Here is a 24,171-nt window from a genome sequence, read left to right as displayed (position 1 = left end):
CATCAGACTTTCACTGAGAAACCAGACCAAGACTGATGTTTGGAACCAGTGACGCAGTTAATTAAATCTGGACGGCCACACACTGACCTAGAAACAGACATAGATTTTAAAGTTGAGTTAAAGTGGACTGGACTTCGGAAGGACCTTTACATTGAGAAAAAAAAATACCTGAGGGAAATATTATCAGAGCACATCAACAAGGAGCCACTGATGTTTTTTGTGGATATTGTAGAGCTCCCTGTCACCTCTGCAGGGGTGATTCATACAGCTTTGTTGAACACCCCACCACACTGTGGCTTTACAGAAGACAAAGGAGCAGCTTGTTTGTTTTGAACGTGATGGTGCCTCAGTCATGCTTCGAAAACAAGTCCAGGGTGTCAGTCAGTTTCCTGACATTTTTATCTGGCAATGTATGAACCGCCGCTTGGAGCTGAGCCCTGGTAACACACTGCAAAGGAATTCAGATGAAAAAAAAAAATCAAAGGTCATGTAAGTCCACTGTGAGCGGGTTTGTTGCCTAAAGAAACCTATCCATAATAAAACTGTTTTTATCTGTTACTTTAAGATACAGTTGTAAAAAGAGTCATGAAGGTGAAGATGGGAGGAAGAAGGAGAAAGGAAAATAATGGAATTGTAGAAATAGAGATGTCACAGTTGTGGTAAAAGTGTCCTATAACAATGTCTTTTGGGAAGTCAACATGGGTGCGTGTGTGTTGGTTTGATGCTCCCATCTGTCCCTGATGGTAAAAACTGAACACATCGCCCACTGTTTACCTGGGTACCACACCAAATCTCACGCAATGAAAAAGAGTTTTAAAATACACAAATACACAGAGGTCTGTTTGGAAAGAGAGGGGGCAGAGGAAATGACAGCATACATACAGAGTTATGTCTTTATGTTCAATCTAGGCGTTATTGAATACAGTGAACTGACTGCCAGAGGAAAGCGTTTTTCATGCTGAAAAAAAGAGAGGAAAATTTTGATTTTGGATTCACATGAAAAAGAACTAAAGGTGAGATTGAAGGGAGTACAGAGGTCCATCTCTGTACTTTAACCTATTGCCATTTTCAAGGTAAAGAGACTGGAAATGGAGGGAAAACATTATTCACAAACCTTCTATGAATAATTGTAGAGGAATTTGTATGCTTCTGTGACCCTGGGAGCTGTGTGTAGGGAAAAAAAAGACTCTCCTCCCAGAATGACACAGTGACAGGACAATAAGTCCTCCCATCTCACAACCCTGTGGTGCGACTTATAGGATGACATCCTGAAGCTTTAAAAAAGAAAAAAAACTTTCCCTCTATTTCATTTTCTTCTTCTTCTGTTACTTCTTGGGTTTTATCATAAAAATCATGATCGTACCAGGACGGTGTATTGATCAGCGCCATGATCTTGGCTTGGTTTGTTTGGTCAGGTTTAGGAAAAGAACATGAATTGGACTATTATACATATTTTTTTCCAGTCAATATACCTGGTTACATTAATAATACTGTATTCAATGCTCATGGATTCAGCTCCCTACATCCGTCTCTTTATACCACATCACTGCAGCTTCTTTCTTTGCTCCTGCCTCCTGTCCTTCCTTTACAGAGCTTTTAGTTAGGGCTGGTTCAGGTAGCTCTGAACCAAGTAGCCTACTCATTTTAATCTAACAATTGCCGATGAGAGTGTCAAAAAGGAAAAAAAAAAAAAAAAACGATCACGGACTTCATGATCGATTACCATGGCAATGGACGAAGCTTCGAAGCTTCGATTTTTTTTGGGTCAGTGTCACAGCCTGGCTCTTACAGCCATGACAAAGAGGGAGAGACCACCGTGGCAACAATTAACAAATGTTTATTTAACAATAAATAATAAGATACTGCAACAAAGGACCGGAGCATGGGGTGTGAGTGTCAGTAAATAGGTGTGTAGAGCATGTTGTGTGAGTGTGAGACGTATGTGTGTGTGGGGTGTTGTAAGGTGCATAACACAAAGGTGCAACAAAGTAAACTAAGGACACTGCATCGCCGTCACCGGTACCTGCAGGAGAGGGGAGAAGGAGAGAGAGTGAGAGCACAGTCAGCAGGCCTGGCTTTATAACCTGGTGACACCGGGCCCAGGTGTCACGGGCAGGCCTTCAGGAGGGCGCGATCAGGAGGGCGTGACCAGCGGTATGGCACCAGCCCACCACTAGGGACGCCACAGTCAGCCCTAGTTTAATTAGCAACACAACACTGACATTCAAACTGTGAGGGTCCCTCCCATGCAGCAGCCAGTTACCAAAGCCAAGGATCAGTCTGTCAAGGTATTTCTTTGTCCTGCTGCCCTGACGTGCAAAGCGACAGGATGAGCTCACGTGGCTCACATGGCACCACTCCTCCCCAAAGTACCTACACCACAATCAAATTCACACTGGTACTCTCACTCTGAACAACTTCTTTATTCACACACCGCCTCCATCTGTTTCAGGGTTAGAAGAAACAACATGTACCTGCTGCCATGCGAGCTCCACACCTGCAAAGATCAATGTCTGTGTGTGATGCTTGGTAAGAAGGCAAGCGGATGCCTTTGCAGTCTGACCCATGGCTTTGTTGTTGGATGGAGGGATGTAAACCCAGAGCTAGTTTGTGAGGATGAGGTCGCAGTACTGACCTCTGGCAGCAGCCAGACAGTCTGCTTATTTGGGTTTGGATCGGTATATTCACATATCCTCATCTAACTCCATTATGATCCCGAAACACAGCTGAGTTGATTCAGACGGGCGGAGGGGAGCAGACATTTGTTTGAACTCCAGTCCTTTCTATTCTTATTTGCCATTTGTTATTTGGGTATGCAGTGTCGGGTTTTACTTCTCAGCTTGCTGTTGTGATAGTGAGGGTAAAATGGGAATGTCCGGCAGATGCCCCTGTCTGAAAGATTTTCAAATGCTACATCATCTGCATCCCAAGGGAGGTTAGGGACGTGGAATCTGAATGAAGGTCAGAGGAGAGGCTTGGGGACAAGGACATGCAGTTTTCAGTTTATAAAATGGAACCAAGAAGATGTGCTTCAATTCGGGGCAGTGTACAAACTCCCCCAAACCCACTCTCAGGTGAACCTACTGTATGGGGATCAAATAGCTGCCACACTCCAGGGAGTTTAATCATTTTGGGGTCTTGTTCATTAGCAAGGGGTCAGAGGGATAGTGGGTTTGACACTGATAAAGCACGTGCAGTGATGTGAGGGTGTCGTACTCAACTGAAGAGGGGTCTAACCTGGGGACGCTCCGAGTAATAACAAAGCAATCTATCTCCACTTTCCACTTGAAATTGGAGGTCACTTCCTGTTATAGGTCAGCCTCTGTCTTTAAGGGTCTATAGTTAAAGGACTGGAAGGGATTTGTGACAAACAACCAGTTTAAACTTCCCCTGTTGGCGATAAATAATGACATGTTTCTTGGATTGTGAATCAACTGCTGTTTACATAAAAACACTGAACAGACTTACTGACCCCAGTGGGAAGTTAAGAGTTTGTGTACAGTACATAACATTCATTGGCTTTATACAGTTGAGTCTCATTGTGATACCTTAACAATATGCATCATTGAACTGATAAGAAACATTAGGTTAGGTTATTGTTGCAGGCTGACCTTAAAAGACAAAAGGAATGGAAGAGAAAATGTGTGAGCTGCCTAAGCTATACGGTGATGCATTATACAATTCAAATATGAGAGATGAGACTGATAAGTACAGATGGTGAATGTACAAGTACTTCTATAGTGTTATACTCTAATGCAGATAAATTCAAAGACCACAGAAATCATGTCAATCCCACTGCTCCTTAGTATTCTACCACAGTTTTCAGTGAATGTTAAGTGTAGGCAATTATACTGTCTTTGAATAATGTAGGAGTTTTTCTGTAGGAGGGCGAAGACGTCATGGAAATGTACAGAAAAACACAATCTCAATGAAGAAAACATAATTTCTGGAGCCAGAGCTGTCTGTAGTTGTAATGTTACCCTTTTCTCTGGCGTCACAGAGTCAGACCTCTAATCCTCCAACACCAGACAAAACCTGCTGTGATTTTACTTCTGGAAGTACAAAGTTTAATTTAAATTTCAAAAACAGACACTCTAACACACCTTATGTGTGATTTTGGGAACATGATGAATAGAACTGAAATGGATGATGATCAAAAACTCATGAAAACTCACGATCTGGACATTTTATCATAATTCAGCTTTTGATGGATGCCGCATCGGGTCGAATCAGTGGTGCACGCAACCCTCTGCGCCAAACATTGCTTAATAAAACAGCCCATACACACCTTGCTCCGCTTTCACCCTTGAGGCTCCCACAGCTCGGAGCCTTAAAGGAAGGGATCTCGGCGGTAGTTGTGTTATTGTTGCTTTGTAGCGCCCCCATGGTGGTTTTGTGAATAGAACAACAACATGTATCTCACGCGACAGGCACAAACAGCGCATACTTCATAACACAATATCTCCATTTCTAGAAAACAAGCTGGGATTTTGATGAAAACTGGCCACTGTTTAGTTTGGGGTTGCTCAGGAACGAAGGCATGTAGAAATAAACGGTTTGTCCCCATTGGAAGCAGAAAGTTTCACCTTTCAAACGGGCCATAGTATGTCTCCATATAGAATACGCTACACTGAGAACTTGGAGGAACCTGAAGAGCTCATAATAGCAATTACTGTGACCACAAAACCCAGAGCTTCTACAAGCCAAAGAACATTGGAATTACTACACGTTGAATCTTGATTATCCGAGACATCTGAGCACCTTTGAGGTATTCAAAAAACTCTTCTAGGAACTGGATGATTCAAAGCTGTCAAACAAAGTACAGTCCCCCAATAGCAAACTTCTGGCTTGAAAATTTGACTGTAGTCGCAGTGTAGCCTACATGTTGTGCTACACAATGTTCAGCTTTCACAGAGCTTGAGAATTTCACATTTGAAAGTGCTATGTTTGTAAGTCAGCACTGATGATTTGGACTCTTATCCCACAAATGTCTGTGACATTTCTATCATGGTTAGTTAGTTCAAAGTACAAATGTTATTTTTACTCCGTACAAATTGGACTTTTTTTTGGTTTTTTTGGTAGTGAGGTGAGGTCTTATTTATTTAACATTAAATGTCATTTGAGTATTTTGAGTTCTGTTCTTTCTGGATATAGACTAGTTATTCCTAAGAAAGAAGAATATTTAGATTTAATTCATTGCATTGATTAAATGCAGGTGGAGGAGTTTAAGTATCTCGGGGTCTTGTTCACGAGTGAGGGGAGAATGGAGCGCGAGATTGACAGGTGGATCGGTGTGGCGGCCGCAGTAATGCGGTCATTGTATCGGTCCGTCGTGGTGAAGAAGGAGCTGAGCCGAAAGGCAAAGCTCTCGATTTACCGGTCGATCTACGTTCCCACCCTCACCTATGGTCATGAACTCTGGGTCATGACCGAAAGAACGGGATCCCGGATACAAGCGGCCGAAATGAGTTTCCTCCGCAGGGTGGCGGGGCGCTCCCTTAGAGATAGGGTGAGGAGCTCCGTCACCCGGGAGGAGCTCGGAGTAGAGCTGCTGCTCCTCCACATCGAGAGGAGCCAGCTGAGGTGGCTCGGGCACCTGTATAGGATGCCCCCTGGACGCCTCCCTCGTGAGGTGTTCCGGGCATGTCCCACCGGGAGGAGGCCCCGAGGAAGACCCAGGACACGCTGGAGTGACTACGTCACTCGGCTGGCCTGGGAACGCCTCGGGGTCCCCCCGGAAGAGCTGGAGGAAGTGTCCGGGGAGAGGGAAGTCTGGGGATCCCTGCTCCGACTGCTGCCCCCGCGACCCGACTCCGGATAAGCGGATGAAAATGGATGGATGGATGATTAAATTCAAATCAATGCACAGATGATTATTACTCAGTTATATATCATTGATATGTAGAATTCAATTAATTTTTATTAATATTATTTACACACTCAGCAGTTAAAATCAACTCAATATATTTTTTTTTATCTACTCATTAAATGGATAAATATTAAGGGTCTCATTTACTCAATACAATTAATATTTACTCAATACCAAACATTGCGAAATGTAATTAATAATATTGCTTGTAATCTGTTGCCCCATTTTTATTGAGTAAATATGGTGTATCTTTTCTTACAGTGTATGGCTCCACAAAATTAGTCAACAATGGTCTAAATTGCTGGCACCAGGATTAAAGCTTTGTAAAACAGCGCAGCACTCAATGAATTAAGGGGGTGGCATGCCATGGACTCTCGATGAACGCTGCTTGGATGTCAGAGAGTCAAGAGCACACATACTCAAGAGGGAAATCATACACTCCAGTGAGAGGAGACAAATTAGCAGATGTTGATGGAAAACGACAAATAAAACCTGACAACATTTGATTCTCCCTTTCATGTTTGTGAGTTTCTAATTTTTTGCAGATGGCAAATTAAAAGTATAATTATATCAACAAACAGTCCCAATGTGCAATAACCATCTACATTGAGATGAAGACTGACAAACCAATATAAATTCACTGCCACCAAAGTAAAAATGGCATCAGTGGAGAGCACCTCACAAACCATTAAACTGAGAGTAAATTGCTGATGCTAGTACTAATATTATATCTAATTTGCAAGATATGTTTCATTTCAACAACAACAACAACACGTTGAGAGGAGCTGAGTTAATGAGAAATTAAATGGGTTTGTTAATATGCAAAGAATAGTGCAGGAGAGCACGTCACCACAAACACATACATGTATTTATAAGATGGATGAGAACTGATTTAATCTAAAACCAAAAATCAATAAAGTCCATTCAGTCTTAACTTAAACTCTACATGTGGTGGGATGAGTAGGACAAACCAGTAATCAAGAGTTAATCTTTTTTTCCTGTTTTTTATACTTGTATAGGTTGTATATAGTTACATGTCTGTGCAGCACAGCAGGTGCAAACATCAGCGAGTCAGCTTCCAGCACGATGGAAGGCGTCTATCATTTTATCTTTGCTCAGGCTGTAATATCACTGTAGATTGTGCAATTCTAGTTTTCCTCTGTCTTTGTGATGCAGTAGCTAGTTGGTGCCAGCTGGTTGAACCGATGACTGACTGGGCTGTGATTTCCAGAGAGTGGCGAGAGTGTGGGTCCTAATGGACAACGCGTCCTGTGACTTTTGAGTTTTTAAATTGCAGAGAAAAATAATGTGAACTGGACAGGAAGTGGAGACTTTTAGCTTTTATATCTTAAGCAGTGTACAGAGCCCCTTCATGTCTTGCAAAAAGTTCATAACCTGATGTCATTGTGATGTTTTCTTTGATGCAAAACTTGATTCTTGGCTCACTAATTAAATGTATAAATAACCTTTATACGATCCACCACTGCAGTCAATGCTGTCTGCAACTGAATGAGAGTGGATTAAAGTGAAAGGGTTTGTTAAATGACGATCTAACCTTTAAAAGAGAAGAATGTCTTCAATGCACTGGAATTTTCTTTTAAATTTTGAATTTTGGGATGAATGGCTGGCTACATGCCCTTGATTTATATTCATTTCAACAGTATGGTTGGTTGGAGTTTTATAATTTTTTTTTTAAAGTATATTTTTGCCTTTAAATGGGGAGGCAGAGAGAGGGGGAATGACATGTGTACTCATTCACCCATAAGGACATGCAAACCAGCTCATTGAGCTCTTGGCAAAACGATTTGCATCGTCGCCTGCCGTGCAGGAGAGACTAGGGTTCAACCCCCACCTGGGGCAGTTTGTACCGAAACACAACGCAGATTAACATCGGCTACACATGCAGCAAGGGGGTGCCCGAGTCAGGCTTCAATATGGGGCTGACTGCAGTGAGGACTATAGCCTCTGCAGATGGGGCGCCTGCTCTACCAACTAAGCTAAAAAGCCCCTGCTTTTTATATTTGACTACGGTGAAGACCTCATCCCACCTCCACTGAGGGCAGCAAACCAGCCAGCCACAGTCGCTGGAACAGGATCCCCCCACCAGCTCCAATCCACAGCAGATTATGCACACGCCTCAGCTGCAACTGCAGATAGTGATTAAAACCAGTTTGGTGTGTGTGGAGTGTTTTTCAGACACCAATGTTTTGCACACTTCTGCGCCCCAGTTTCCTTTAATAGAGCCACTCTGAACCACAGCATTCAACCTGCAGCCTCGTTCAGGAACAGCTCTCTATTTACTGGTCCATAGGACAACAGACAGGAAGGAGGAAATCCTGGAAAACTCAACCGTCTTTATATCTCAGGGCAATGATCTATTGTCTAATACACTATTAAAGCTGATAGTATGTGTGAGCCAATGCCATGTCAGGATACTAAAACTTCAATATGTCCTGCCACAGAACCATTTAAATTTGAGGTGGTATTACACCGGTAAACCTGTTCACATTTGCAGTTTAGATAAAAATGATTCAATGATTCTGCCCCAGTCAGCTCAGCTCTTTCAGGACCATTTCCTTCAGTCGACTTCTGAGCAGCAGCAGACCAAGAAACATCTTTAAAACGACAGTTAAGAAAAATAACAGCACTTACAGCATACATTGGACTTGGTCCTGGCGTTATGGCTCGGCATGCCAAAATATTTGTCGAAAAGATGGGGCCATCCATTATTGTCTCCTGGAAAAGAAAGTAAGACAGAAAGATGCAGTTTAAAAAAGATTTGTACCTCAGATATCTTTAATCAGGTATAGCAGATCAAATGTTCCTGTCTGTCAACAAGGTCATTCCTGTTTTCTATTTTCTGGATGAAGGTGTGGATGGATATAAGGAATTAATAAACATGAATACACTGGACTTGCAGATTATATACAGTATAATAGCTTTATTATTTTGAAAGGCCCACTAATGACGAACAATCTGCGTTGCCTTGAACACTGAAGTAGCTAGCAAACCATTACAATAACTTCAACTCTGCAGTTTGTACCAGCAATACAGGGTTTTCAAAAAGAAAAAAAGGCTGGCACATGTTGATCTATTGATATCTCTGCAGAGGTATGGAATTTGATTCTGACATCCATCTCTAATTATCTGCTCCCACTTTTCTCAACCTTACATGTCAACCATGAATCGGTCATATCACTGCAGCAATTAGTGTTGGTGTATCATTTAATACGTAACCGAGAACATTGCAAATAATTGCTTGCCAGCCCACTGTGACTCTGCAAACATGACTCATTGGCTGTGACACCATCTTGGGGGGAAAAGTATAGGGCCAGGTCAACTGGAACAAACATAAATGGAAATAATGACAGTGTTGATCACAGACACAAGTGATATAGCCATCTGGCAAGTCACTGTCAGAGGATGGAGGACAACGACCTTCATTTTCTAATAAGGACAAACAACAACAAGACTTCCTGAAAAACAAATAAGAGGACTGACAGGGTCAGCAACAATCTAACAACCAGGGGTGGAAAGAGTACCAAAAAAATCTACTCAAGTAAAAGTACTGTTACCTTGATGAAATTTTACTCAAGTAAAAGTAAAAGTACTGGTGTAAAAATCTACTCAAGTAAAAGTAAAAAGTAGTTCATTTAAAATTTACTCAGAGTAAAAGTTACTTAGTTACTTTTTTTTTTGGTGGGGGGGGTATAATGGCCAGAGATTGGCCTCACATTCTCCGTGCATGTCTCTGTGTTCCAAATCCGTCCCTTCTCCATGGATACACTGGTCTCCATCATCTTTTAGCTCCTGTGGCACCAACTTGATTCTGACCTTCTGACCCTGCAGTTGTCCAGAGCCAATCAGATGGACAGTTGCAGTTACTGGCCTAAGGTTGTCACGATCATGATCATGATACTAACATTTTCAACTCAATATCGATATTAAGGAAAATATTCGATACTCAACAATACCATTTTCAATACGGATAAAAAGAGAAAAGAAAAATCTCTCTCTCCCTCTTTCACTCACACACCTGTTTTTTTTTCTTTTTTACTGTCTTTCCTGTCTGCTCTCGAGGAGGAGGGGGGGGGGGGGGGGGTTACTGTAGGTTCTCTCTCTCTCTCTCTCTCTCTCACTCACACTCATACTCACACACACACACACACACACACACACACCTCTTTACTGTAACTGCTCTGAAGCAGTGGGCTGCTTGTCTGTTCCTCTGAGCATTGCCATGGATCTGACTGGGCTCCTACATTTAACTCAACGGACCGCCGGTCCAGCCTTCAGCCCCGGTGTGTCTGGCAGGGTCAGCGGTCCCGTTACCGAACACAGCCGGACATGTTCATGAGTTCATTACAAAAATAAGGCCCGGACACCTCGGACAGGACGTGAGAAGAAGAGAAGGGCAAAAGAGGACGTTTGGTCACCGTACCATACCTGATAACGTTGTCCTTAATCATTAACGTCAGCTTTTAACCGCTAGCTGTGGCTAATGGCTAATATTAAGACGACAACATAGCAACGAGCCCTGTTATGCACAAACTCACGTAGCGGTGAGGGGAGAGGTGTGTACCTGCTGCTGCTGTGTGCGTCTGTGAAGGGACAGAGAGAAAGAGAGAGAGAGAGAGAGAGGCGGCAGCAGCGTAGCTACTTCTGACAACCCACACAGACGCGGTGCAAGTTGATATATTTTTTTTACTTTGTAACTTAAGCTATTTAAAATGTAACTAAGTAAATTTCTTCCAACAATATGTACTCAAGTAAAAGTAAAAGTACTGATTTTAAAAATTACTCAAAAAAGTACAAATACACAAAAAAGCTACTTAATTACAGTAACTTGAGTAAATGTAACTCGTTACTTTCCACCCCTGCTAACAACTATGCTCATCAATAATTAATATGGTAACTATTTTATTAATGAACTATGAGTATTTGGGTTTAGAAAACAAAAGTTGGTGGGAGTTTAGGTGATAGAGGCTTGCAGAGATTTGAAGTCCTGGATGGAAACTGTGTGATCTACAGGTGGAGATGAGTGAACTGTGATGCTAAAGCAAATATATCTTCATGTCTCACAAAGGTAACACACAACTGATGCCCTTAAAGGCGCAAATACCAAACACGATTAGACAAAAAAATCCATATGAGGGCGACAGGCAACAACTGGCTCTGAAGACCTATCAACACCAGCTGAGCAGCTGGAGGCAGCTGGATGTAGGAGCTGCTTTAACACTGAAGTAGGTGTTAGATAAAGTCAGATTATCTGAATAGTGTAATTCCAGTGACTGAGCAACAAAACCTGGACTTAAAGCAGAAGTAAGCGACCCGGTCGTTTTGGCTAATGCTGCGTTCCAGGCAGGCTTTTGAAACCGTAAATTACAGCTTCAAGTCACGACTTACGACTTTGTAGCGTTCCAGGCAACCCACTCATGTTTTTCCGACCTGTTTTACCTGTGAAAGTCACTATAACGGCCACTCGTAACTTCCGACCCGTGAACTCGTACCAGATCGAACTGGTACCACTTCACGGTCGGAAAAACACGAGTTACGGGTTGCCTTGAACGCACCATAACGTCTTGTCAGCCGATGGAGTTAGCAGCCCCCGCCCTCGTCATGGATCTATTGGTCCTCGTCCCTACGTCACCACATTCAGGCGCATCCCTTGGCTGCACACACAGCCCTGCATGCCGTTCTCTCTCCTCATTGGATAAAACTTGTAGGATACGAGAAAAGTTTTCTCCTCGGCTCAGAGCAGAGCAGAGGGACTGAGAGACCCGTGTTTCGGTCCAAACACTCTATGTAAGTGATTGCTGTCGGAAGATAGAACTATTTAAGACTTATATTAACACAAAAATATCGCTTACTTCTGCTTTAAATGTTTGATGTACAAAATAAGCGCATTAAAAACTTCACAGTGAACTGCAAAGAGGTTTCAGATTAAAATTCAGAATGTGCATAAATAAAAAGAATGAAAACAATAGGTATATTTTAACAGTAGCAGTGTATGTACGGAAAAATGACTGTAAATGAGGCCTGGTGCAAAGAACAAAACAGAAGACAAGTCAAAAGCAAAATAAAACAAAGGCAGATAAAAACAACTCAAAGCTTATTGACCACATCATGATATTCTTTCACTCTTCAGCACACAGTCGAGTGAAATGAGTGGGTATTATCAGCAGAAAAGACTTTTTAGTAATTTGAATTACGGTATATCATCTCCCAACAATTCAGGGTTTTCGGAGTTTCACGTTACTCTTGTGCTCTCCTGCACAGTTCAGTGGTTTGCTATACATTGATGTCTATGGCCCATAGTAAATATTCTCAACCTGAATAAAGTCAATCAAATTGACATATCATAGGATTAGTTGCATGTTTTTTTTATCTGAAGCCAAATTTTGCACAGTAGAATTAGCCCAGCTGATTTTGGGATTTACACCCATGAATCTGTGTCCCCACTGTGTTTGTGTGAAATAAACAAAGTCTGTTTGTGAGAAAGTTGCTGGCTCACTAATTAGAAATTGGTCTTTCCCCAAATGGGTCTGCAAGCTGAATAGCTGTAGGAGCTTCTGGAAATTTCTGCCAAAAATGCTATTGAAGCTTTTTAATGATTGACACTGAAGCTCCACAAAAAAAGAAAAAAAAATACAGGAGAGACCTCAAATTACTGATTCACACTGGACCAATTTATTAGATGCCCTCTTTGTGCTTGTGTCATCTCCATTGATTTTTTTTCTTTGTTTAACAACGGACAAAGAGCCAACAAAGGCAGGATTAACAACATCAGTGACCTCTGAGATTATTACAAATCACAGTAGAACCTAAGGCTGCAGCAGCTCGTGTTTAATCGGTATTCTTGCCTGTGTGTATGGTGTTGCACCAATAAACACAGTGATGTACACCGGGGCGGCTGTGGCTCAAGAGGATAAAGTGAGTTGTCCGCTAATTGGAGAGCCAGCAGGTTTGCATGTCCCACTATCCTGGACAAGAAAATGATCCCCAAATTCTGTGTAGTGTAATCTATAAAACTGTATGCGATCAGAATAAGAATCAGCGAACATAAATGATCCCTGCAAGCAAATACATTAGCACAATAAGTTAGGAAAAGTGAAATTAAAAAGAAAAGGCTGAACTGCTGTAGCTTCAAACAAAGTGATGGATGCAAATGTGCAGGACCTTAATGTGTGAGGTACAAACTTCAGGAGTGCGGTCGACAAATTGATAGTACCCAGAGGATGAATTGAATCAAATATGATCCTTTGATACCTGCGAAGCTAATGGTGTTCCCATTTGCCTCAGCAGCACTTTGGAGTTTAGAGCTAATTAGCACTGGTGTTAGCATTTTGCTCAAAGCGCAGCCCAACAGAGTGACTGGTGTGGCTGCAGACTGATAAAAACCTGCTTCAAAAAACAGGAAAAATGACCCTTTGTCCTGTAAAACCTCATTTACCTGTGATTTACTTCAAAGAGCAAGTCCCTTTTTTCATGTGCCGGGTCTGTGTCTTTTATGCATTTATATTTTTGCCCTTGGGAACAGGTGGAGAGACCACATGTGATTCTGTGAGTCCATCACATATCACCGTGAATATTGTCTACAGACACTTTGCTGGGGTTTGTGATCAAAGCCGCGGCAGCGAGACTGTTGGGGCAGCGAAACCTTGCCCTCCCTCTCTCATTTAGATTTATGTTCAGCATTTTACTATTCAGTGGATAGCAATACTTCAAAGGCAGCAGGAGATCTCACACATTCGCTGCAGTGTGGCAGGGAAGTACAAATCTCACAAAGTGGCGTTGCTGTGACTTCATCAGTTGTGATAAAAGCAGCTATGATATAAAAAGACAGCGCCCCCGGCACTAATTGATAAGCTTCCTCCATGAATGTGAGCGTGTTCGAATGTAGGACACACAAGTTTCACTGAGCTGTTTGTGAGATACTGACAGAGCGCACTTTCCAGTTAATCACACTGAAGAAAAATATTAAAAACAGAAAGCTCATTTGCAGATACAGGTCTGTATTTTCTGCTCACTGACTCCAAAACCACAAAATTCACAGAAAACAAAACCATCGACTGAAGCATCGATGTAGGTCTCCATGTTGGGACTGTTCTCTGCTGTCTCTCACTATCACGATTAGACACACCAATGTCTTCACAGATAAAGCTGTTACACAGTTGGTTTAAAGTGAAGAAATGTGTGTGATTTGATTGCATATAGTTCAATTTTCTACTGCTGAGCTAAGACAACACTTTGTTTACCATGTGAAATCAACATTAGCACAGAACAGAGAGGAGGAAACCTGACAAACATAGTGTGGCAGCTACATGACACATCCCTGTGTGTCGTCTGCAAAAACAATACGGAAAAGTGAATCAAAATCAGACAAATTAGCTCTGGCCTGTGCTCACATCCCCGTAATCCTTTCATCAATATGTGGCAGTGGATTTCTCTGCCAATATGAATAGAAAGTGACAAATCCACAGACTCCACAGAAGCCAGAGATAAGTTTAACAGTAATTTCAAAAGTGCCTGTTAAAATGGAGGTGAAGCATATACAAATAATATCCTCCAACCGCAACAATCCAGGTTCAGACCAGCACAACGTCAGCCACAACGCTTGTTGTTAACAACATTAACAAGTTACGAGTTTTATTTATATATATGAGCTATATTTGTACATTCCTACGTCCCATCATGCTACCTCTGCTATGTGTGTTAGGCCGTGTGTGTTTTGACTGTATGTGTATGGTCACTGTGGGTTGTAGAAACTAAATTGCCCTTCAGGGATCAATAAAGTCTCTTGTACCTGTACCTGTACCTGTACCTGTACCTGTACATTATACTGTAAATGGCCTAGATGCTCACCAGCACTGCACAGCTCTTTTCATCTACCTGTCAAAAGCTTTTGATACTGTAGACCACGATATTCTACTCAGAAAACTCTCATCCACCGGCCTGGATAGCCTCTCTGTCAGTTGGTTCTCCAATTATCTCTCTGGGAGATCTCAAGTCGTTACTGCAGATGGAGTTAGATCCAAATCGCTTCTATCACATAATGGTGTTCCACAAGGATCCATTCTCGGCCCTCTTTTATTCTCTCTGTATATTCATAATATTGTGCTCCCCCCTTTAGTTTGGAACGTCCATTACTATGCAGACGACACAATCTTGTACAGTATTGCACCCACTCTTAAATCAGCTGTCGAGAACCTACAATAAGCCTTTAATAACTTAGAATAATCTCTTATTGCCCACAAACTGGTATTGAATTCAAATAAAACTAAATGTATGCTATTCACAAGGTCCGGAAAAAGTGATTCCTCTCATTGCATGGTGAACCAATTTGAAACTGTCGACTAATACCTTCTGGCATCTGGCTGGATTCCCAGCTCTCCTTTTGCATCCATGTGGAGCACCTCACTAAGAAACTAAAGGGGTGTTCACACCAAACGCGATGCTGCGTTGTCGCGCGTCGAGATTACATGTAAAGTCAATGCACAGACGCAATTAGACGCGATGCCGCGAAAATCGCGTCAACGCCCGAGTTGAAAATATTGAACTTTTGACGCGACATCGCGTGACGCCGTGACGCGACAGCCTATCAGCGTTGAGATTCTGACACAACAATACACTGCTACCGACTGCTACTCACCGGAGACAGATGGACAGGCACTCTGCAGCTGAAAAGAAGCGCCTGAAACTTTAGTTGGTGTCCTGCCTGGAGATCCTGGCACCAACCCTAGCAACAGTCACCGTACAACGGCCGCGACGCGATACGAGCGGGGCTGAGTGGAGTTTTTTTTTTTTTTTTACCTGCTACACCAGGACCAGGATGTCAAGGATCAGCTTCACCTCGTCCATTGTCAAGCCTACGGTAAAATGAGTGCACTTTATGTGTCTCAACCATAGACTGTAAAAAAAAAAGGTCTCAACACATTTTTACATCCGTCCTGTTAGCTGGATTGACAGTAGAGGGGAGGATTCTCATTTGTCGCGCGAAAAAATCGCGTTCATCACGTTTGGTGTGAACACCCCTTTAGAGCCATAATTGTTTTTTATACAGAAATAATAATTGTATTTCCTCACATTGTAAAAACAAATCTTTGTACAATCCTCTGTAATTTGTAATGATTTTGGCGATATGAATACCACACCCTCTGCTCTGAAACCTCTAGATGCAATTTTTCATAGTGTCCTACGTTTCATCACTGGGGATCCATTTTCTACTCACCACTGCACTTTATATAGTAAAGTTGGCTGGCCCTCTCTTGCTACCCACAGAGACCAGCACTGTTTTTTATTTATCTACAAGGCCCTACTTGGGAACCTACCATCATATTTAACCTCACTTTTAAATCTCCGCTTCACTGGACTCCATACACGCTCACAGAGCCATATCAGTCTGAACAATTCCTCATGTGAACACCAATTTTGGAAAGACCGCCTTCACCGTCCACGCACCGTACCGCTGGAATAAACTACAGGACTTAATGAAACTTAACAAACTCATTTCAATAGAGGTTTTCAAAGCTCTACTTAATGCCACAGTCCAAAGTATTCAGCCATGTTCTTGTTATTCTTAGTCTGGCTCTGTATTATTTTTGGCACTTTATATTTCTGTACTTGTGCTTACAGCGGACATTCTAATATTTAGACATAAAACACTTGAGTATTGTTACATCTGCAAGTATCTTAAAAAGATAAATTTAAGAAAATATGTAAAAGTCGAGAAAATGGCCTCAAACCTCAGAGGGCATAAACATGTCTGTATTCAGTTTTAACCAGTGATTTGGTGTTTGCGCTTAGAGTGGGCCACGAACAAAAATCTTGTTTAGGGCCACCAAAATCCTAGGACCGGCCCTGCCTGCCTGTGTGCTATAGAGTTCTCTCTCCATTGTATAGAATGTATAGCATGAGTACCATTAAAGTGTAGCCGCCCACTTAACAAACACAGAACATGTAAACACCCACAGATAGACGGATGTTTTATTGCTGACACAATCCATTGTTTAATCAATGGACGTTTTGATATATTTGAGCTGACCTAATTCTCTCCCTTCTCCTCATTTCCTCTCTTGCCCTGAGATTTAATTTATGAAGTCAATCATCGAGTAAAATTTTAAAAAAGCAGCTAGTTAGATGGAGCTGAGTTTTGGTCAGAAATTGTGAGGGGCAAATTGTGACGTCAGTTCTTATTTAAGCTGTAAACAACTTTACTACGATGACTCATAAATCTCGATCTCATAAGAGAAGTTCACAGCGAGCACTGTGGCCCGTGTGAATGAATGCCTGACTTGAGATTAGGTTTACAAGGTTTTCAAGTGCCACTCAAGCTGCAGCTCTGCACTCCACAGAAAGATGACGACACTCCAGTGAACCAGAGTTGGCTTGCGTGTCGGCTAAACTAGGACACTAACTCATGAAGACAGACCAGTCGATGTGCAGGTCACATATTCATGAGCACACTCTTACAATGCTGATTATATTTTAGAAGTGCACATTATTTAAATGGTTTGCTCCTGTTAATTCATGACAGGTCAGCTCCCCTGATCTCCTCATGATTTTCATATTAACAGCTCTTGGTCTTGTCTCTGCATCTTGATTAAAAGTTTGACTCATGAGAAACACTAATGGAAAACAGATTATTGGATCCTTGGGCTGCATGGAAAACAAACTGAAGAGCTAATTGTGTGACTACAATTAAAACACAGCAACATTCAGGTATTTCAAACCCCTATTCTATTGGTCTTGTTCTGACTGAAACAACAATTTTGTGTTTATTTCTTCCATAAAAACATGAAACACCTTGCTACAGTATATGATGCAACCCAATGCAGCACCTCAACAAAGTACAGCAACTGTTTTATGAGGGATGAAACAGAAGCACAAGAGGCCAAGACACATAAACAGAATTGTTTTCAGGGAGATCAATACGATTCTTATGACATGAAGAAACTGATTGATGCTCAGATAATATTACTTCAGCAAAATGAAACAAACACTCCAAATACTACTTAAAGAGAACTCATTGCAACATTATTGTGTAGATTTGGGTGTGCAGTAATTGACGTGTGAAAAGTGTGAAAACCCACAGGTTATTCTTTAGTTGTTATTGTGCTTTGGTTCACTCTCATCTGCTGCTATAGTCAGATTTTTAACCATTGCAAAGCAGCTCTATTCATAAAAATAAACAGTAAAAGTCCAGTGTGCACTACATGCTCAGTACCTTGCAGCAGACAGACACAGGTAACTGGTGAACAGCATCCAGCATTTAGCTCTTTAAGAGCCCCAGATATCCCCCTCAGGAAAACAAACAAAAGACAGAGCCAAGAGAGAGAATGAGTAGCCTATTGACTTGGACGTTTGACAGGTTAACAGAAACCAGACTCTAAGTGAATGATAATGTTGAAGCTGTTTGATGTGGACCTGTGCCAACAAGTCTATCATCCTATCCATCCATTCTGAAAAGTGATGACATGTCAGTGTTTCACTCAAAACCTGATGGTCACACCTGTTGAATGCAACATCTCAATTTTGCAAAACTGACTCAGTGTAATTTCATGAGTAATGTCTTCTTTTCTTTTCTTTCCCCCCAAAAAAATCCAGTGACTCAGTTTCCCCTTGTTGTCTCTTGTGAGATCAGTCTCTGACTGTTTTTTTCTACATAGGCCTATACATTGAGCTCATTCGAGATTCGCCTGACATCAAGGCAATGTTTCAGCATACTAAATCAGCACAGAGGGGTTGACTGGGTTGTTCATACCTTGACATTGCATTAGAGTCATTCAGTAGGCGGCAAAAGCTGCTAAAGCTCCCTTGAGGTGGTATCATTACAGTACTTCCTTAGTGCCATGTATTTCCTGTGGACAAAGGTTGGCAGACTGCTGTACATAGTTACAGTTGCTAAGCTATGATTGGACATTCACAGCACAGGAGAGGGCGTCAGCAAACAAAGAGCAAAATGCATCAGGAATAATAATAAAAAAGCAAATATACTCAATCTTGATGATTTTTCCTTTGTGTTGTGTCTCTGTATGTTTGTGTATTCTCAAAGCTGTTATGATAACCGAGAAAGAGCCTGCGCTTCTTACAACTAGCTGCATCCTAGAGAAAATTTTAGCTTTTACAATGCTCCCCGCTGACACCCGATCCACTGCAATATTATATACTGCAGTGTTTATATTATTTTCAGTCAACAGTCTAATTAGAGTGGCCATGAAAGTGAAACTATAAGAAATTCACGGAGTCACTTTGAACTTTTGGCTTCAAAGGCAGATTCATTTGTGACTCATTATGTTATTGTGATGATAGACATTTGTTAAGACTGATGCATAGTCAAGTACCAATAATTGCCCCCGGAAAATGATAGCTCCATCAACAAGATTCAGAAATCAACATCCACAGTGACACAAAAGGAAGAAGAGGAGCAGCAGAAGGAGGAGGGAGATAGACAATCTGTGATGTGATGCATGGTAGACTTCACACTATTTCAAGTCAAAACAACCAAATGCCTGCAGAGAAAAAAAAGAAAAAAAAAATCAATTTATTTCTGATAACAAAGTGCCCTCGATCATCTGTCAGCGCACTTCATTGTGAATATGTTAAAACGAAGCCACTCCATCTACGGAGAGCAGACTGAGATATGGTTTCAGTCGATAGCTCTGACCTACAGTACATCGCACATTGGCGCATTATACAAACACACATCGGACCTGAATTACAATTACCCTGTAAAGCAGTGGCCCTCCATCTTAAATTCAGGTTCTCATGACCTGGAGCCTCCTGCTGGTTTCCATGTTAGCCACCTAATCAGGTGCTACCCTGGATGCCAAGGAAAAGTAATTGGGTGGTATAGGCAGAGCAGTAGCATCACTGCGTGTCCCAGGGTTTTGGTTCCGACAACTCCTGTTAGAGACGATATGTGTGAGTGTGACCGTTTCTTATCGTAATTGTTTGCTCTTAAAAACTCTGAATTAGTGTTGCACCGATGCCATTTTTTGGCCCCCGATACCGATTCCGATTCCCGGCTGTGCAGTATCTGCCGATGCCGATACCGTTCCGATACCACACAGTTTCTACTCTGTAGCTTCGTCTTGACCACAGCTGATCAGCTGCAGCAGAGGAAACTCCGCTGCTCTCAGCTGCAGCGCAACGAGCGCTTTTTTCTTTTTTTTTTTAATTAAGCTCCGGTAGCGACCGCGCCGACATAACGTAGCGGGATCTCTATTTACATGTGTGCGCACCGCACACGGAGAGAGGAGGTGAAAAGAGACAACACTGTTACCTGCTGTATACTGGCCACAGACCAGTGTGTAACGAGTGAAAAAGCCGCCGTCACTGCAGCCTGAACGCAGCTCAAATCGACCGGTGTCTCAGCAGGCGAACAAGCTTTGATAAACACACCGGATCCGCGTCGGTTTGGCAGCTCGGTGACGGCGGCTTTTTGACTCGTTACACACTGGTCTCTGTGTGTTAGCGATGGTACAGCCTGAGGCCAGTATACAGCAGGTAACAGTGTTGTTGTCTCTTCACCTCCTCTCTCCCCTCCCCTGTGTGCTCAGTGCGCTGCTCAGTGCGGTGCTCAGTGCGGTGCGCACACATTTAAATAGAGATCCCGCTACTTTATGTCGCTTTGCTTGTTTACATTTCACAAAAAACTCCTTGAAAAGGATTAACTGCAATTAATTGAATTGTTTACATCCTTACTTGGCTTGGCATTCACTGAACACGTGTGATCACACAGCAGTGAGTGTCGGGCGAGAGAAGACACAAGGTGCAGCGTTCATATCAGTAAATGGCATCGGTGCGTCATTTGTTTTACTCGTCGATACCGATGCCAGCATTTTAGTGCGGTATCGGGCCCCCGACCGATACTGGTATCGGTATCGGTGCAACACTACTCTGAATGATGCGATTACCACAGGGATGCAGCCCTAACACAAACAGGAGACAGATCTGGCTCTAAAGCATAGAAATATTTCTGGTTTAATTGGGCAGAGGGGTTTTCTATGTGCACAGTGCTCTGCAGTCGACACAGGGATTGGGTGAGATAATGTAATTACGGAGCAGGGGATCTGAACAACTCTTGTCTGCGGCGAGTGGGAGACACCTCCAACCTTATCTGGGAAGAGATTTGGCTTCTCCATGGGTGCATGTGTTTCATTTCCATGCAAATGGTTATTATAGGATGAGAAAATGTGTGAGCACTACCCTGGAACAAAGCAACCTGAAAAAGTCAGATGAATCAGTTCCCCAATACCATCCACTTCATTAAAAGTCCTTTGAGTCTTTTTAATTTCCTAATCATCACACCTCCACATTTGAGGCTTGATGCAAGATGATGTGTTCAGGTACACTGTGCACAGTTGGCAATCGACTCTGGATGGTTTTCCTTACACTACACTGAGTCTGATCTTCTCTGGGCGGATTAAGCTGCCATGACTGGCTGCTAAGATTTGACACAAAAAATGGGTATAATTCACTTTGGATGTGGAACAAATGAACAGCGGATGCCTAGAAAGATTGTCTTAAACAGCTCAGGTTTTGCACTTAAACCCTTTTCACACCCACAGCTTGATTCAGAAAATTATCCATGTCAGGATGATGTTTACTCCGGGGCTGATGTGCCACAAAGTGCTCCTGCAAGTCTCAACCTTTCTTGGAGAAAAATTGCAGTGGTGAATGGAGATGAAGTAACACGAGTTTGAAAACTGAATTTCTTTTTAATTTGCTCTTGTCTGGAAAGTTTAGAGACTTAAAGACAAGGGCACTGCAGGCCATCCATACAGAGAACGGGCAATATCAGAAAAAAACAAAACATAACAGGTACAACATCTGGCTTTAGTCAGTGACAGTGATTGGACTGCACAGTTTCTAGGAGTGAAAATGAACAATTTCCTAAGAGAAACACACAGCACATTCAATTACAGTTCTTCCCCTCTCATTGAAACAGAAGAAATCTCTCACACCTTATTTCATGAATACTAAAATACTGAATCAGCTCCTCTTCTCCTGCAATGCTAAATTTTTTATGTTTCTGAAAATAGCATCAGATACATTAACAGATAACAGAGATGATGGCCAAAAGGTCACATGGCGTCCTCTTTTCATTTCTCCATGGACATTCAGACAAATTAATAAACAGGAAATCCAAAGATGACGTGAGCATGTCCACATCTGGAAATCTCAAGGGGCCAGGAAGCAATATTCAAGGTTAAAAGATGGGAATACCAGAAACCTCTAATGGCCACTACAGGCTGGCTACAAAGGCCAGTGAAGCCCTGTTGGCTCACATATTAAAATGACAAGAAATATATGTGTTCCTACTTCATGACAACTGTACAGGAGAAGAACTTTCATATACAGTAACTCGTGTAAATTTTACTGAGGCTTCACCCGTTTAAAATTAGTCTCTATTTTGAGTTTCCGCTCAAAAATGACATGCCCATAATTAACAGAGTATATCTACAACTACAAGACATACTTGAATAATCATTGTATGGTTATAAAGGGAACCCCTGGGAGATTTGTTCAGATTTGTAAGTGTGATATAAATGTTACTGGGTCAGAAGAAGTAAAGCTGGCATGCAGCAGAAATGGAAGATTGTATTTCTGCCTGAAAAGAGGAAATGTACAATTTTAGTCGCTGAGTTCCGTTTAATCTGATGTGCAGCATGAACATGTTTTTACATTAGTGCACTGATGGATGACATTTGCTGCAGGGCTGGCTGGCAGAGTAGTGGTAGGACTCAGAAGGTCAAAGTTCTGCATAGCTGAGGCTGCTTTGAGTGGCAGATGTGTGATCACATGCCTACTGTACGACGGAGTCTTTGCCCATTTTTGGATTAGCCTGGAGTTTGATGGCGTCATGTCCTGGCTAGAGAGGACCACTCTGAGCGTCAGTACTGTCACAGAGGCTACATCCATCTTTATTTAAAGGGATATCATCACAAAAATACCTGAATGAATAAAAGGAGTTTCAGAAAAGGAATTGTATAACTTCAGGGCTTGGACTTGAGATCCCTGGACCAGCGAGACAAAACTGAGTTGGGGAGTTTGGAGTGATGTTGCAGTGACACTCAGCAGGTGGTGTGAGGAGTGGCTGTGTATTTAACCAGATGTGTTGTATGGAAGGCAGAACTTCAGTAGCACCCACTTGGTCTAATGTACTCCAGGAGGATTTAGCCTGCTGCTAAAGATTTACTGGTTTAGAGCTGTTTTGTATTACAGCTTTATCAGTGGGAATAGACTTTGTCAGTGCGCATAATCATTGAATGACTGCGGCGTCGTTCAGCTCAGTTGGTAGAGCAGGCGCCCCACTACTACCGCAGCAGCCAGTCCCATATCGAATCCCGACTCGGAGGACAATATGCTGCATGTCATTCCCTCTCTCTCTCTGCCTTCCCATTTCCTGTCTCTCTTCACTGCGCTATCAAAAATATACTAAAAAAAAATAAAAATAAATCATGGAATGACGAGGAATCGGAAGGAGGGGAACAACTTAGTGGGCGAGACAAGCTCTGGGGAACCCCACACGATTACGGTGACGATAATGATGTTGTCCTTGTTTGTCTTAATAATTTCTGTCGGTTCAGTAGTTGGTTAATAACGCTGGATTAGATAAAGTCTTCCTGCACTGTTGCCCTGAATTAAAATGAGAGTATTATCACTTATTATCAGTGCGTCGTTCTGCATTTGGTTATTATTTCTCCCACTACTGAATTGAGAGAAGGCTAGTGCTTACTGTAAAGCTTAAAGGGATAGTTCAACATTTTGGAAAATTGGCCCATTGCCATAATCCATAGCAGTAGGTTCGTTACCTTTAATTGTCGGTGCAAGCTATTTTTAGAACGGTGGAGCAGAGCCGCGAGCTGCTCAGAGCTACACTACGGAGGCTCATGGGATTTCTTGGTTTCACTCAACAAACTCATCAAATACACAATCCACAATCCAAAACGCTCTGGTGGACAAGTTGTGACCTGCACATTCACCACGCTATGAGATAATAACGGAACGTTACGAGACGGAGCTGTTTTCGAGGTAAATACAGAGACTGCTTGCTGAAAAACTGTCCCTGAAGGCAACACGCATCAGCTGTTTTGCATGAATTTACCTCTAAAACGGCTCCGTCTCGTAACGTTCTGTTATTATCTCATAGCGTGGTGAATGTGCAGGTCACAACTTGTCCACCAGAGCGTTTTGGAGTTGTTGAATTGTGTATTTGATGAGTTTGATGAGGGAAACCAAGAAATCCCGTTAGCCTCCGTAGCGTAGCTCTGAGCAGCTCGCAGCTCTGCTCTGCT

General features: G+C 42.3%; 1 protein-coding gene across 1 annotated transcript in view; it reads right to left on the bottom strand.

Moving 5' to 3' along the window:
- rxfp1 (relaxin family peptide receptor 1) overlaps positions 1 to 24,171 on the bottom strand; it is a gene marked incomplete at both ends in the record, with an annotated part of 77,480 nt that overhangs the window by 25,416 nt on the left and 27,893 nt on the right. The window contains one exon of the mRNA XM_083981187.1: positions 8,522 to 8,605. Within this exon, the coding sequence (XP_083837313.1) occupies positions 8,522 to 8,605 (84 nt within the window). The remainder of the gene's footprint in view (positions 1 to 8,521; positions 8,606 to 24,171) is intronic.

The sequence above is a fragment of the Trachurus trachurus genome, assembly GCF_905171665.1.
Source record: "Trachurus trachurus genome assembly, chromosome: 10".
Classification (NCBI taxonomy): Eukaryota; Metazoa; Chordata; class Actinopteri; order Carangiformes; family Carangidae; genus Trachurus; species Trachurus trachurus.
This window is presented reverse-complemented; position numbering and strand designations above follow the sequence as displayed.